Source organism: Phocoena phocoena, chromosome 6, assembly GCF_963924675.1.
Source record: "Phocoena phocoena chromosome 6, mPhoPho1.1, whole genome shotgun sequence".
NCBI lineage: Eukaryota > Metazoa > Chordata > Mammalia > Artiodactyla > Phocoenidae > Phocoena > Phocoena phocoena.
Window position 1 is genome coordinate 114,545,649 of NC_089224.1, and position 12,632 is coordinate 114,558,280.

Consider the following 12,632-nt stretch of genomic DNA (forward strand, 5'->3'; position numbering starts at 1 on the left):
TCAGGGACGCTCAGGAAGGCCGCTTACCTGGAAGACCTTGCGTGCACAGGTGACTGGGGGAGGAAAGCGAGACGGCAGTGAGGACGGGGCGGGTCTCCCTGCCCAGCCGGGCGCCTGAGACAGACCATGGCCGCAGAGCACCCGGGGCCCTGCCGGCCCCTGCACACAGCCCCCCCCGCACCCCCCGTCCCCACAGGTCTGACTTTGGGCGGGGACTAGCTGACTCCTTGAAGACCCCCGAGCCCTGCCAGCCCTGAGGCCTGGAGGGTCCCCGAGCGTAGCGGAAACCAGCAAATGGCCCCACGGTCCGTGCCCCTCAGCACACGGTGGCGTCAGGCTCGGTGACACTCACGGTCCTTCTGCAGCGTGGCCCGCTGCTGGGACGAGAAGCCCAGGCCCTTGCTCCACTTGGTGAAGAGGCCCATGGCCTCCTGGCTGGCCAGCTCCATCCGGCCTGCAGGGGAGGTGCCCCCTGAGAGCCGGGCTGGGGGACGGGGGCGAGCAGGGGGTCCGCAGCAGGAACCAGACAGACACTTGGGACCCTGCGCTCTTCTGACCCCAAGGCCCTTTACCACGTGCAGCTCCCACCCCGTCCCTCCCTCCAGGCAGGGTCACGTCTCCCACAGAGGACAAGTGCAGGGAGGGGGCGACAGGGAAGGAAGGCTCCGGGCCCCGGTGGGGATTTCATGCAGGGATGAGTGATGGAGCGGAGCGGCCGCCAGCCCGCTGGGCTCTTTCAAGGCTGGGACCCCGGGAGCACGGAGGCCCAGCACGGCAGGGAGGCCTCCGCGCCCGCGGCCGCACTCACTGTACAGCTCCACGGTGCTGAAGGCCTCGTCCTGGAGCTCCAGCTGCGTGAGCACTATGGCATAGTCCCTGAAGTTGGTGGCCAGCACCCGGTACTCCAGCACACCCAGGGCTAGGAGACAGGTGCCGCCGGGGTGGGGTCAGACCTCGTGGGGGGGCCCCCCAGCTGGCCGAGAGCCTCCCAGCTCTGTCCCCCTGGTCCCTGACCCCCACCCAGCTCCAGCACACAGAGGCTTGTGGTGGCTGATGGACAGCAGGTGAGTCCCAGCTCATCCTGGGGTGCCCTCCGGTGACCCTGTCCCCACGGGGTAAGAGTGCCAGCCGCCCCGCCCCCACACAGTACAGGGAGAGGCCTGGGGTCCCAGCTGAGCCCGCCTGACACAGTCGAGTCCTCTGTCCTCAGGACTGGCGCCAAACCTCTGACAAAATGAGGACCTTTCACTTCCCGGGGGAGAACGCCACTGAAGCCTGGGGTGGAGTCGCCCCCTCCCCTTCCCCTCCTGCGTGCTGACCCTGCCTGCAGGCGCAGGGGGCCCAGGGCTGCCAGGGGCAGGACCCGGCCCCGATCACGGTCAGGGAAATGGAGCCTGCCCGGAATCCGGACCACCGTGGCCGGCATCCTTACAGGGATTCCCGAACACCCATCTGGAATTTTGTTTCATCAGTTCCACAGCATGCAGGTGGCATCTCTCCAGCCTGGAAAAGAAAAGGATCTGTCATCACCCAGGGTCCGTATGCAGGACGAGAGAAGACAGGTTTGGCCACCCAGACCCGGCCAGGGGCCAGTGTGGCTGCAGAGGGGATTCCGCCTCCCCCTCGGTGGCCCAAGTTAGCCAGAAACCCTGCTCTTGACCAAAGCGAACCTGTCAGGGAAATGGGCCAGCTCGGCACCTGCAGAAGACGAGTCTGCTCCGTCACCTCCCCAGAGACCCGCGCTGCCAGAACCACACGGAGAAAACTTAGAAGTTTTTTATCGCTGCTGAGGGCGCCAAAGGAGCATGAGACAAACAGGGCGTCTGCAGTTGTGTTTTGTTGTCGTTGTTGTTAATTAATTAATTTATTTATTCTTTAAATTTTTGGCTGCGCTGGGTCTTCGTTGCTGTGTGCGGGCTTTCTCTAGTTGCGGCGAGCGGGGGCTACTCTTTGTTGTGGCGCGCAGGCTTCTCACTGCGGTGGCTTCTCTTGTTGCCGAGCACGGGCTCTAGGCGTCATTCCCGGACCAGGACTCGAACCTGTGTCCCCTGCATTGGCAGGTGGATTCTTAACCACTGCGCCACCAGGGGAGCCCCAGGTCTGCAGTTCTGGATAAAGAGACTCAACACCAAAAGGGGCCAAATTCCCTAAGCCGCCAGTCCGCAAAATGAGCAGACCCACTTCGGTAAGCCCAGCAAGACCAGCTCCCGGCCCAGTTCCGCGCAAGACACAGGAATAGCAAGGAAAAGCCTAAAAGGAAGTGTAACCAGCAAAAACAAGCCAGTAAACTGACAGGGCTATTGTGGGGCCCCAAGAGGGAAAACAATGGGACTTGGCACAGAAATAGACAAATCAAAGGAACAGAAGAGAAAGCTCAAAAACAAGCAAAAAGCAGAGGAGGTTCGCTGGAGACAAGGTAGCATCTCAGTCAGTGGAGGAAGAGGAACCACTGGGTGAGTGGAGCTGGGCGACTGGGCCCTTCAGCGATGGTCACAGCTCATGTATCCCCAGGCTCAGCCCCGAGCAGGTCAGAGGTCAGAGGCCCTCTTAGCTCCAGGGAGACAGAAAGGCTTCTGAACACAAAACCCAGAAGCCCTGAGAGAAGCCAGGTGTTTACGCCTGCACTAAAACTAAAAGAGCCCTTCCTATCAACAGCTCCTCGGTGGTATAAGAAAAATGACAAAATGGGAAATATATTTGCATCTAACTGTATCGCAGACAGTGGCTAAAAATCCCTAATACTTAAGGGTTCTTGCAAGTCAATAATAACCCGCCTGAGGGAAAAGTATGCAAAAGATATGAACAGACGCTGGGCTGGGAAGGAAACACAGAAGGAACAGGTACCGAGACGTCTCACTCCCTCGTGATCAGAGAAAGAAGCAAAAACTAACATGGGGAAGTTTGTCGCCTATAAAGACAAAAGAGAATAAAATTTTAAATGTTTCAAAAGAGGGCAGGTTCCCTGGTGGCGCAGTGGTTAAGAATCTGCCTGCCAATGCAGAGGACACGGGTTTGAGCCCTGATCCGGGAAGATCCCACATGCCGCGGAGCAACTAAGCCCGTGAGCCACAACTACGGAGCCTGCGAACCACAAGTACTGAAGCCTGCGCGCCTGGAGCCTATGCTCTGCAACTAGAGAAGCCAGCACAATGAGAAGCCCGTGCACTGCAACGAAGACCCAACGCAGCCAAAAATAAAATAAATGAAACAAATAAATTTATTTTTTAAAAAAAGAGGGCAGAGACCGCAGGGACTGACACGGAACAGTATTTGGCCCTCGTGTTTAAATGATGCGCGTGGGCTTGCGTGTGCCTGAACGTCCCTGAGGAGCTGCAGCAGATCAAAACCGTGGGCCACCTGTGGGGAGGGGGCCACTGGCTGAGGTGGGGGGGGGGAAGACCCCTGCTTTCCACCCCTGGGGATTCTGATTTTTCTTTTGGCTGTGCCACGCGACTTACAAAATCTTAGTTCCCCAACCAGGGATCGAACCCATGCCCTCGGCAGTGAAAGCGCTGAGTGCCAACCACTGGACCGCCAGGGAATTCCCGGGGCACTCTGATTTTTTGAAACACGCAAATGTGTTTCCTATTCAAAATCCGGCAAATGAAGTTCACGTTACATAACAAAATGAAACGGCTGCTTGCCTGTCCTGTAAGCCCTGGTCTGAGTGTGAGTCCTGCAGACGGGCTGGCCGAGGTCCTCAGACAGAGGCACCTTGACGGGGCTCAGAGCAAGGCCACTCACCAGCCCCAACCGCAAGCAGGTTCCAGCAAGAGTGTCGGAGACCCCCCTCCCCTGCGATTGCCGTAGTCCTCTCCCCGTCCACGGCTGTTCCACAGGGCCCAGGGCTCTCCAGAGGCCAGGTTTCCATATGCACATTGTTTTCCCACCAGCCTCATCAGGACTCACCGAGCCATGTGGCTTTGGGGCTGCCACCCACGCCACATGTGACCCCATGTTCACCCAACTCAGAGGGGCCCCCGCCCCAGCACAGACCCCCTCGGTCCTTGCGCATCCTCGGCCTGGCTGGCCCAGGTGGACGGCAGCCCCGCCATCTCCTGAAGGCAGTGAGCGCGCCTCGGGGAGCCGGGGAGAAAGTTCCCCTCTCAGGCCGGGGTCTGCGTGGCTGTTCAGGCCGCGCGATGGCTCCAGATTCAGGGTGGAAATGCCCGTGGTGCACCACCAGCTGGTGACTGCTTGGCCTTCCCCACGTGAAAGATGGGGACGCTAGAACGACACCTCCCCCAGCACGCCATGCCCCCCGCCCTCTGCCTGGCTCCCCCTGGGTGTCCCAGGCAGCAAGGTCCCCCAGAAGCACGACCCCTCCTTCCAGCATCCCTTGCCCCAAGGTGTGCGTGGGGTCTGCTCCACTGGCCAAAATCGGCCAAGGCTCAGCCTGACACCACAAGTCCTGTCTGATAAATGGCCTCAGTGACCACGTCTTCTGGGGGATTCATTTTCCGAGAGAACCAGGGGCTCCAAGCCACAGATGCACGGACCCACCTTAAGTAGCAGCTCAAGGAGGGCCTTAAGCAAAGAAGAGGCCTCTCCCGCTGACCAGAGACCCTGCCAAGCTACCCAAGGGCCTGGAACAGCAGCGGGGGAGGTCAGAAGCTGTGCCCGGCCCCGGTGGAGAAGGCGTGAGTCCCACCCAGGGGTGCCCCAGCCAGGAGTCCAGGGATGCAGAGCCCAGATGCCAGGCAGAGGGTGGCTCTCAGAGCAGAGCCCAGCGCGGAGGGGGAGGGAGGAGAGGGTGGGGCCCGCCGTCCAGACCCCAGCCCCACGCACCGGTTCCGGGAGGACAGCATCTTCAGAGTGTTCTGTGGCGTGAAGGTCAGCGTGACCCCCTCGATGTTCTTCGTGGCCTTGTCCACCACAAAGTCCTTCTCCCCCGAGGCCACGGCGAGAATGTACCAGGACCCCAGGAGCTGATGGAGGAGGAACGGGTGAGGGGGTCTGTCCCTCCAGCCCCGGCCCATCCTCTTGATCTGGGGGCCCTGACGCAGGCTAGCCCATCCACCCACAGCCCCCGTGGTCTGGGCTGGCACTGGGGGAGCCCAGAGGCCGTGCGGCCCCAAGGCATGTGCTGGCACAAGAGGGCTGTCACCTGCCGAGGGTCCAGCCTGCCCAGCCACGCGGCCCGGGCCCTGGGCACCAAGACCAAAGCCAGAAGGGCGGCCAACAGCACAGCCCTCATCCTCGCAGAGGTCTGCACACCAGCACACCTGCGCGGGGGTGAGCGAGCCCTCCAACCCCCGGAAGCCTCTTTAAAAGGCTCGGAATGCACTGCTGTGGGCGGCCGCTAACCACCAGGGCACCATCCTGGCCTCTCTTCTCGCGAGGTGGCAAAAGTACTGGGGCAGTGGTGGGGGGGGAGGTGGGGGAATTAATCCTCCAGACGTGCCAGAGAGTGGGCCGTGGGCCCTGGGGAGCGTGTGCGAAGCCCCTCCTATGTAGACACATTCGTGCCATCCCCGTTTCTCTCACTTGGAAGGTTCCAGAAGGAGCATCCAGCCCTCAGCCGCACCATCCCCTCCCCTCCCCTCCCCTCCTCTCCGGGGAGCCAACAGTCTCTGGCTCAGTCTGGGCGGGCCAGGGACCCTGCCCTTGAACCCAGGCCAAGGTCATGTCTGAGGAGAGCATCGAGAACAAGTAGCCCCTCCAGAAGCTGCAGCTGTGCATATCTTTTGTTTTCATCCTTAGAAGTATGAAAAGTCCCCCCGCAGCTTTTCGGAAAGCTCCCACCTCCTCCCGGCCCAGCAACCCTCCTGCTCTGCGGGCTGCGGGCTGCGGGCTCCTGCCCCATCACGGCAACACCCAGCGGAACGCCCTGTTCCTTCCGCCCGCTGCTCCTCGCCCGTCTGGACCTGCCCACTCTCTGGCAGCCTCACCCTGCTGCCTCCTACCTCTGCTCACCATGACCCTGGCCAGGCCCCCAAGGCCGCATGGGAGCTCTCCCTGGGCCTGGGGCTGCCCACCCTGGGTCATCGGAGACCCTGCCTGGGAGTGAAGGGCAGGGGGCTCGGCAGGATCTGTCTGAGCCCCCGAAACCCAGGCGGAAGTAACTGGGAAGATGCCTCGCCGGGGTGGGGGATCCTGCACGCCACAGCTCCCAGACCCCTCTGCTGGTTGGCTTCCAGGGGTGCTGTGGACACAGAACAGGCAGGGTTTGGAAGGTGAGGACAGATGAAGCCATCTGTCCTGCCGGGCCTTCCCAGGAGGGACCTCGGCCAAGCCAGCATCCCAGCCCTGCTTGGGAGATGAGCCCTGCAGGAAAGGGGATGAAAGTAAGCCCGCGGCACGCAGATTTGCAGCTAAGCCTTGCCCTGCCTCAGGGCCCAGAGAGCCTCAAGCCTGAGCTTGGATGGGGGTGGTCCCTGACCACAGGCCTCCCAGATGCCTGACGGAAGAAAATGACAATAAAAGACCAAAACATCACCCCGACCTTGACATTAACCTCGTTTGTTATTTTTTCAAGTTCAGTTTCCTAAAAAAACACTTGGGAGACGAAGACAATGTGAGTGAGAAGTGGACCCATGGGCGATGGCTTCCTACGCGGGAATTAAAGGCAGGCTGTTTAGTCCGTTGGGGCTGAAATAACAGAAAACCACAGGCCGGCGGCTTGTAAACAACAGACATTTATTTCTCATAGTTCTAACTTTTTTTGTTGTTGTTGTTTTGCGGTATGCGGGCCTCTCACTGCTGTGGCCTCTCCCGTTGCAGAGCACAGGCTCCGGACGCGCAGGCCCAGCGGCCATGGCTCACGGGCCCAGCCGCTCCGCGGCATGTGGGATCTTCCCGGACCGGGGCACGAACCCGTGTCCCCTGCATCGGCAGGCGGACTCCCAACCACTGCGCCACCAGGGAGGCCCTAATTGTACTCTTGATAACAGAGAGTAAAACATGCGCAAAACTGATTGGTCACAGAGAAAGCATCGATGAGTTCCACAAAGTAGAAATATTACAAACAACGTTCTCTGACCAAAATACAATAAAACTGGGACTTCCCTGGCAGTCCCGGGGTTAAGACTCTGTGCTTCCAATGCAGGGCATGTGGGTTCGATCCCTGGTCAGGGAACTAAGATCCCACATGCCGTGCAGCGTGGCCACAAAAACCCCCAAAACAAAACAAAATACAATAAAACTAGATCTTTTTTAATTTTCTATTTTAAAAAATACTATTGGATGAAAGGAAAAATACCAACTGAAATTACAGAATTTATTTAAAATAAATATCATAAAAATACCATGTAATTCAGGGCCAGAAGAAACATCATAACCTTAAACGCACCATTAAAAATGAAAGAATGAGGGGCTTCCCTGGTGGCGCAGTGGTTGGGAGTCCGCCTGCCGATGCAGGGGACGCGGGTTCGTGCCCCGGTCCGGGAAGATCCCACGTGCCGCGGAGCGGCTGGGCCGTGAGCCATGGCCGCTGAGCCTGCGCGTCCGGAGCCTGTGCTCCGCAATGGGAGAGGCCACGGCGGTGAGAGGCCCGCGTACCGCAAAAAAACAAACAACAACAGCAACAACATAAAATAAAAAAAAATAAAAGAATGAAACTAAATACATTAAATTCCCAACTCTAAGAGCTAGACAAAGAACAAAATAAACCGTAGGATGTCACGAGGAAGGAAATAATAATGATAAAAGCGGGCAATAATAGAGTATAGAGAAAGCAGAAATAATTAATGAAACAAAGTCCTCATCCTCGGAAAAAAACAGAATTTTTCCGTTCATTTGCACAATTATTAACAAAATCATTGGTATTCTTTTTAAAAAGAACAGAATTAACTAACATGAATAAGGAGAGATGGAGAGACCATAAATACGTGAAGTAAGAAGTGACAAAAGGGTGGGAAATGACCTTTGGGACAGAAGAAAAAGATGTTTCGTCAACAGAAAGTACTTTGCTGACCTCTAAGCAAATCACTTTGAAGTCCTCAATGAGATGGATAATTTTACAGGAAAATTCAGCTTGCCGAAATTTACCCTATTAGACAAAGAGCTAGATCTATAGATAGATAGTAGATAGATGATAGATGATAGATAGATAGTTAGATAGATGATAGAGATAAAACAGAAGCTATGAGGAAGGACTAGACTAATGGATGGCAGAATGGTACCCACGCGTGAATAGATGGGACAGTGGAGCAGAGTAAAAGTTCAGAATGTAAAGGCTGCTTTAGTTAGACCTTCACCTTCCAAATCCAGCTCTGGCCCTTCTCAGGATCACTTTTTATTAACTTCTTTTTTTTTAACCATAGGTCGCATTTTCCTGTTTCTTTGTATGTGTAGTAACTTCTGTGCTGGACGTTACTGATGACGCACGGTAGAAGCCCTGGCCTCCATTATCACCCTCTGATTTGTGTCCCTCCCCCCACCCAAGTTCCTGTGCCAAAGCCCTCACGGCCCAATGTGGCCGTATTTGGCATTAGGGCCTTTTAGGGGGTGATAAGTTTAAGTTTAAGTGAGGTCATAAGGGTATGACCCTGATCCAGTAGGGCTAGCGCCCTCAGAAGAGGGAAGGACACCAAAGATCTATCTCCCTGTGTGTGTGCAGAGAAGAGGCCAGCGGGGGATGCAGCAGGAAGGCCACCGTCCACAAGCCAACAAGGGGGTCTCACCAGACACCAGCCCTCTCAGCACCCTGATCTCAGGCTTCCAGCCTCCAGGAACCTGAGAAAGTGAACTGTTGTTTCTGCACCACGCCCAGCAGGGTTCTGTGTTACAGAATCAAGCAGCCCAAGCCCAAGCAGACATCCTAGAATCTTCTATGGGGAATTCCCCTCAGGCAGACGACCATACTCCCTCGAGCTCTGGCCCGACAGATCTGGGGAAAAGTCCAAATGTTCCCCAAGCACCTCGAATGTGTCAGAATTCGGTCTCCAAACATCTCCCCTGTGGGTCTGTTGGGACGGTTCAGGATTTGCTAAGGCGAGTCCCAGGTAGGTCCTCCCTCAGGGCTGGTCCTTACTCCTGCAGGGCTTACTGGTGGCTGGCTGGACGCCTGAGGGTCAGCAGGGTCTCTCGTCTCTGGCTGGACCAGCACCCCCAGCCCCCCAGCCGTGCTTGGAAGCCCGGTCGCGCTGCTCTGCACGTGGGTAGGGGCTGACACCCGCCCACATTCTCTACCCTGCCCCAGCCGATGGGAGGAGAGGGGGGATCATACAACACAGTGCAGGTCCTGGGGTGAGAGAATGCGGGGTGACCCCAGGAACTGACGAGGCTGGGCTGACCTGCGGGTGTGAGCCAGGGCGGGCCGGAGGGCAGCCGTGGTCGAGGGCCTTGGACCCAGTGCCCGTGGATTTGAGTTTGGGGCAGTAGGGAGCCATGGGCGAAGGTAGACAGGCGCCGGCTGTGGTCACCTTTCATTTGAGAGGAGCTCTGCTCAGGGAGCCCGGCCTGGGGCTGCCTCTGGCTCTCAGGGACCAGAGAAGACCCTAGGAGTGTGGCAGATGGTGCCCCCGTCCCCCTACCCCCGCACCACCCCCAGGGCAGCCTGGCCTACGGCCGACTCAGCCCCCTTGCAGGGGGAGGTCCAGCCAGGGGTGGGACAGAGGTGGTCACAGTAAACCCAGGCCACCTGAGAGTTGGGTTTGCTGTCCTTTTTAGGGCAGTCACAGAAAACACACCCCGCCACCCCCACCTGTCACCCCTCGGCCCCAGGAAAGACTCGGGCATCGGGTTTGACAGTAGAGTTTATTCAGAGCAGGTGCAGGCGGGCCCCCCAGGGCTGGGCGGCCAGGGGAGCCCGGGTGGGCGGGGCTCCCAGCATCCCGGATGGGGGCAGGGGCTTCCCTAGATCAGCTCCTGTGACACAGAAGGCCAGGGCCTCAGTTTCTCTACCTGCAAAGCGGGGTAATTGTCCCAACCTCTTGGGGCCGTTGCGACAGAGGGGGTCATGCAGCTGACGTGTTAGCACAGTGGGGGACCCGGGGAGCCCGAGAAGGGGCCCACAGGGCCTGCGCCTACCCCACCGCCCCCGGCCGGACCCTGCTGGATGGAAATGGGGGACGAGGGCCAGCCTCCTCCCCTCCCCCGCCCAGCCCTGCCCTCCCCTCCCAGCCTCCAGGGTCCCCTTCTGGCAGCCTGGTGTCACCACCCCGGAGGCCCAGGAACTAGAGCGAGCCGGGGCTCCCCTCAGGCCAGGACTCGGGTGGGGCTCAGACCGGGGAAAAGGCTTACCTCCTGGTAGGACGGGACAGCATGAGGGGCTGCAGGACAGGTGCCCGGACCACACTCTCAGTCCAGCCTCTGTGACCAGAGGAGGAGCTGGCCCAGGACAGACTGCTGACGGCCTCGACCCTCAGGCAGCCCCTCACGGCTCGGCCCACTGTCTGGACCTCTGCTCTGTCTGCCCCAGACAGTCCCACCGCCCCTCGGACCCCAGACTCCTCTTCCAGGTGTGACGGGAAGGCCTGGTGGATGGAGCCCCAGCCTCAGAGTGGGGGCAGGAACTCACCACCTGGGGCAGCAAGTTCACGCAGGTCACTGTGGAGAAGAGAAGACGGTGACGCGGGGAGATGGGTGCCAGGAGCGAGGCCTGCCCCGGGGGCCCGGACGCTCACAGTCCTTGGAGAGCAGCTGCACATCCACTGCTGACAGCCCGTGCTCCGTGGCCTTTACGAGGAACCTGTCCGTGGCTTTTTCGTCGTGTTCCACCATCCGGCCTGCGAGGAAGGGTTGCCGCTGGCTGGGGCGGCACAGGCGGAGACTGGAGCCACAGACACACTCCCTGCCCTGTCCTGTGCCCCTTTCTGCCCTACCCCGTCCCCCTCCCTGTCCTGTCCCTTTCCCTGCCTGTCCCACTCATCCCATCCACCTCCTAGCCCTCTCCTGCCCCCTCTGGGCTGGGACAGGGCAGAGGTAGAGTAGAGACTCCCCCATGGGCTCACTATAAAGTTTCAGAACACTGCGGGCCTTCCCTCCTTTGTGGAAGACAGCATTCATGATGCTGTATGTCTCGTAGTCCGAGGCCACCACAGTGACCTCTTTGCCTCCTGGGAAATGAACCAAAGACAGGCCTCCCAGGCTCTGGGTGGGGACCTCCCACGGGCCACGCCGCTGGGCCCACCCTCACCTCGTAAAGGACACACACACGGTGGGCAGGGAACCCCGCTGACCAGGACAGGAAGACGTCTGATTGACCTTGTCAAGGATTTCAGAGAAGTCCTGGCGGCTGAGGCCAGAGCCTAGGGGCTGGAGACGGTGGCTGGGGGGCTGCCGCACGGGCTTTGCACTGAGCCTCATGCCGACGGCTCTGGGCCGGGTGACCAGTAGCACCCCACTGAGGCCGGGTCCCCACGGGAAGACCCTCGGTGCCTGGTGTGACTGAGCAAGGGCCGCATGTGGCGGGACACAGCGTCCCCACCTGGTCCAGTCGGCAGGGAAGGCGTGGCTAGAGGGCCCCAGCCTACCGGGCACCACGTTGGCCTCCAGGCTAGGCGGAGTGCAGGGCCCCCCCGCAGGCGGCTCTTACCAGACTCCATAGGAAGCTTGAACCTCCCGGGGGCAACCCCTTCACAGCCTGGCTCTTCTCCTCCACACAGTAGCTCGTGCTGCAAGGAGCAGACGCCTGTCAGCCCAGCAGCCTCCAACCCCACCACGCCATTGCTCTGGACCAGGGGCAGCCCCGAGACCACCCGGGAGCCCCCAGCCTCCCGGCCGGGCAGGAAGAGATGGGAACAAACTTCTCCTGCAGCGAAAGTGTGCCCACTTCTGAGGCTCAGACTCAGGGTCCTCTGAGGGGCCAGAGACACCTCCCCAGCCCATACACGTTCTAGGAGAGGTGGCCAGGCCATGGGCGTGCGAGCCCGCAGACAGCATGGGCTCATCCACAGTGCCTGGGCTGGGGCAGCCTCGCGGGGAGGCCCCGACACCCGGCAGGGAGGGGTCCCGGGCGGTGGGGCCAGAGGCCGAGCCCCAGCCCGCACTGGCCCTGAGGCTGAGCGTCACCTCCTCCGCCGTCTTAGAAAATGACGGCCCCCTGCACTCCTGCTCTGCTCTGCGGACCCCTCATCTGGAAAGGGTTGTACCCCCAGTGTCCTTCGGCCCAAAACCCACCCTCATCCCAGCAGGGTGACCGCGTGGCACAGGGGAGAGAGGCGCCACTCACTGGTCAGACACGGAGGTCAGGGCCAGGTGGGGCCCCTCCTGCTGCACCATTACGGTCCCCATCTTCTTCATCCGGGGCGAGCCCTGGGGCTCCAGGTTGGAGTGAAGGCAATCTCATACCAGAGACCTGAAAACTGGGGGGATGGAGAGCTGGAGGGGGGCTGCCCCGGGGAAGCCGCAGCCAGGATCAAGGGCCATCCCCCCGACCACAGAGCAGGGCAGTGGTCTGGGAAATTCCAGGGCCCCGCACGCTGTGGAGCTAGCAGGGGGCTCCAGAGGCAGCAGGTCCTGCAGGGTCTCCCAGGCTTGCCGGGACGGGCCTGTCCCCAACGGCAGGCGCCCTGACCCGGCCACCTGGGCAAAGTCGAAGTCCTTCAGGCTCAAGTCCTCCACACCGGCCGCCAGCGCCAAGAACAGCCCCAGCAGGGCTGCGATCACCTTGCCCCTCATGTCTGGCAGGCAGGGGCTGGGGCCGGCTCCCCAAAGCCGCAGGACACGGGCCTCGGCACCAGTCCAGG

General features: G+C 59.9%; 2 protein-coding genes across 2 annotated transcripts; both read right to left on the reverse strand.

The window, feature by feature from the left end:
* Positions 1 to 332: 332 nt before the first annotated feature.
* LCN6 (lipocalin 6) lies at positions 333 to 5,197 on the reverse strand. The gene is made up of 5 exons (XM_065879982.1): positions 5,108 to 5,197; positions 4,789 to 4,928; positions 1,433 to 1,503; positions 809 to 919; positions 333 to 454 (listed from the first exon to the last, which is right to left on the reverse strand). The coding sequence occupies exons 1-5, from the start codon at positions 5,195 to 5,197 to the stop codon at positions 333 to 335; spliced, it is 534 nt and encodes a 177-aa protein (XP_065736054.1).
* Positions 5,198 to 9,163: 3,966 nt separating this feature from the next.
* On the reverse strand, positions 9,164 to 12,564 carry LOC136125169 (epididymal-specific lipocalin-5-like). The gene is given in 10 exon segments (XM_065879984.1): positions 9,164 to 9,236; positions 10,186 to 10,418; positions 10,463 to 10,491; positions 10,569 to 10,670; positions 10,896 to 11,000; positions 11,480 to 11,515; positions 11,518 to 11,558; positions 12,116 to 12,218; positions 12,221 to 12,248; positions 12,469 to 12,564. Coding segments are annotated over 10 exon segments (846 nt in total).
* Positions 12,565 to 12,632: the final 68 nt, after the last annotated feature.

Coding starts and splice junctions, on each gene's coding strand:
- LCN6 (XM_065879982.1), bottom strand. CDS start 5,197: ATGAGGGCTGTGCTGTTGGCCGCCCTTCTGGCTTTGGTCTTGGTGCCC. Junction 1,504..4,788: donor ATGCTGTCCTCCCGGAACCG/GTGCGTGGGGCT, acceptor TTTCTTTTCCAG/GCTGGAGAGATGCCACCTGC. Junction 920..1,432: donor ATGGGTGTTCGGGAATCCCT/GTAAGGATGCCG, acceptor CCTGTCTCCTAG/CCCTGGGTGTGCTGGAGTAC.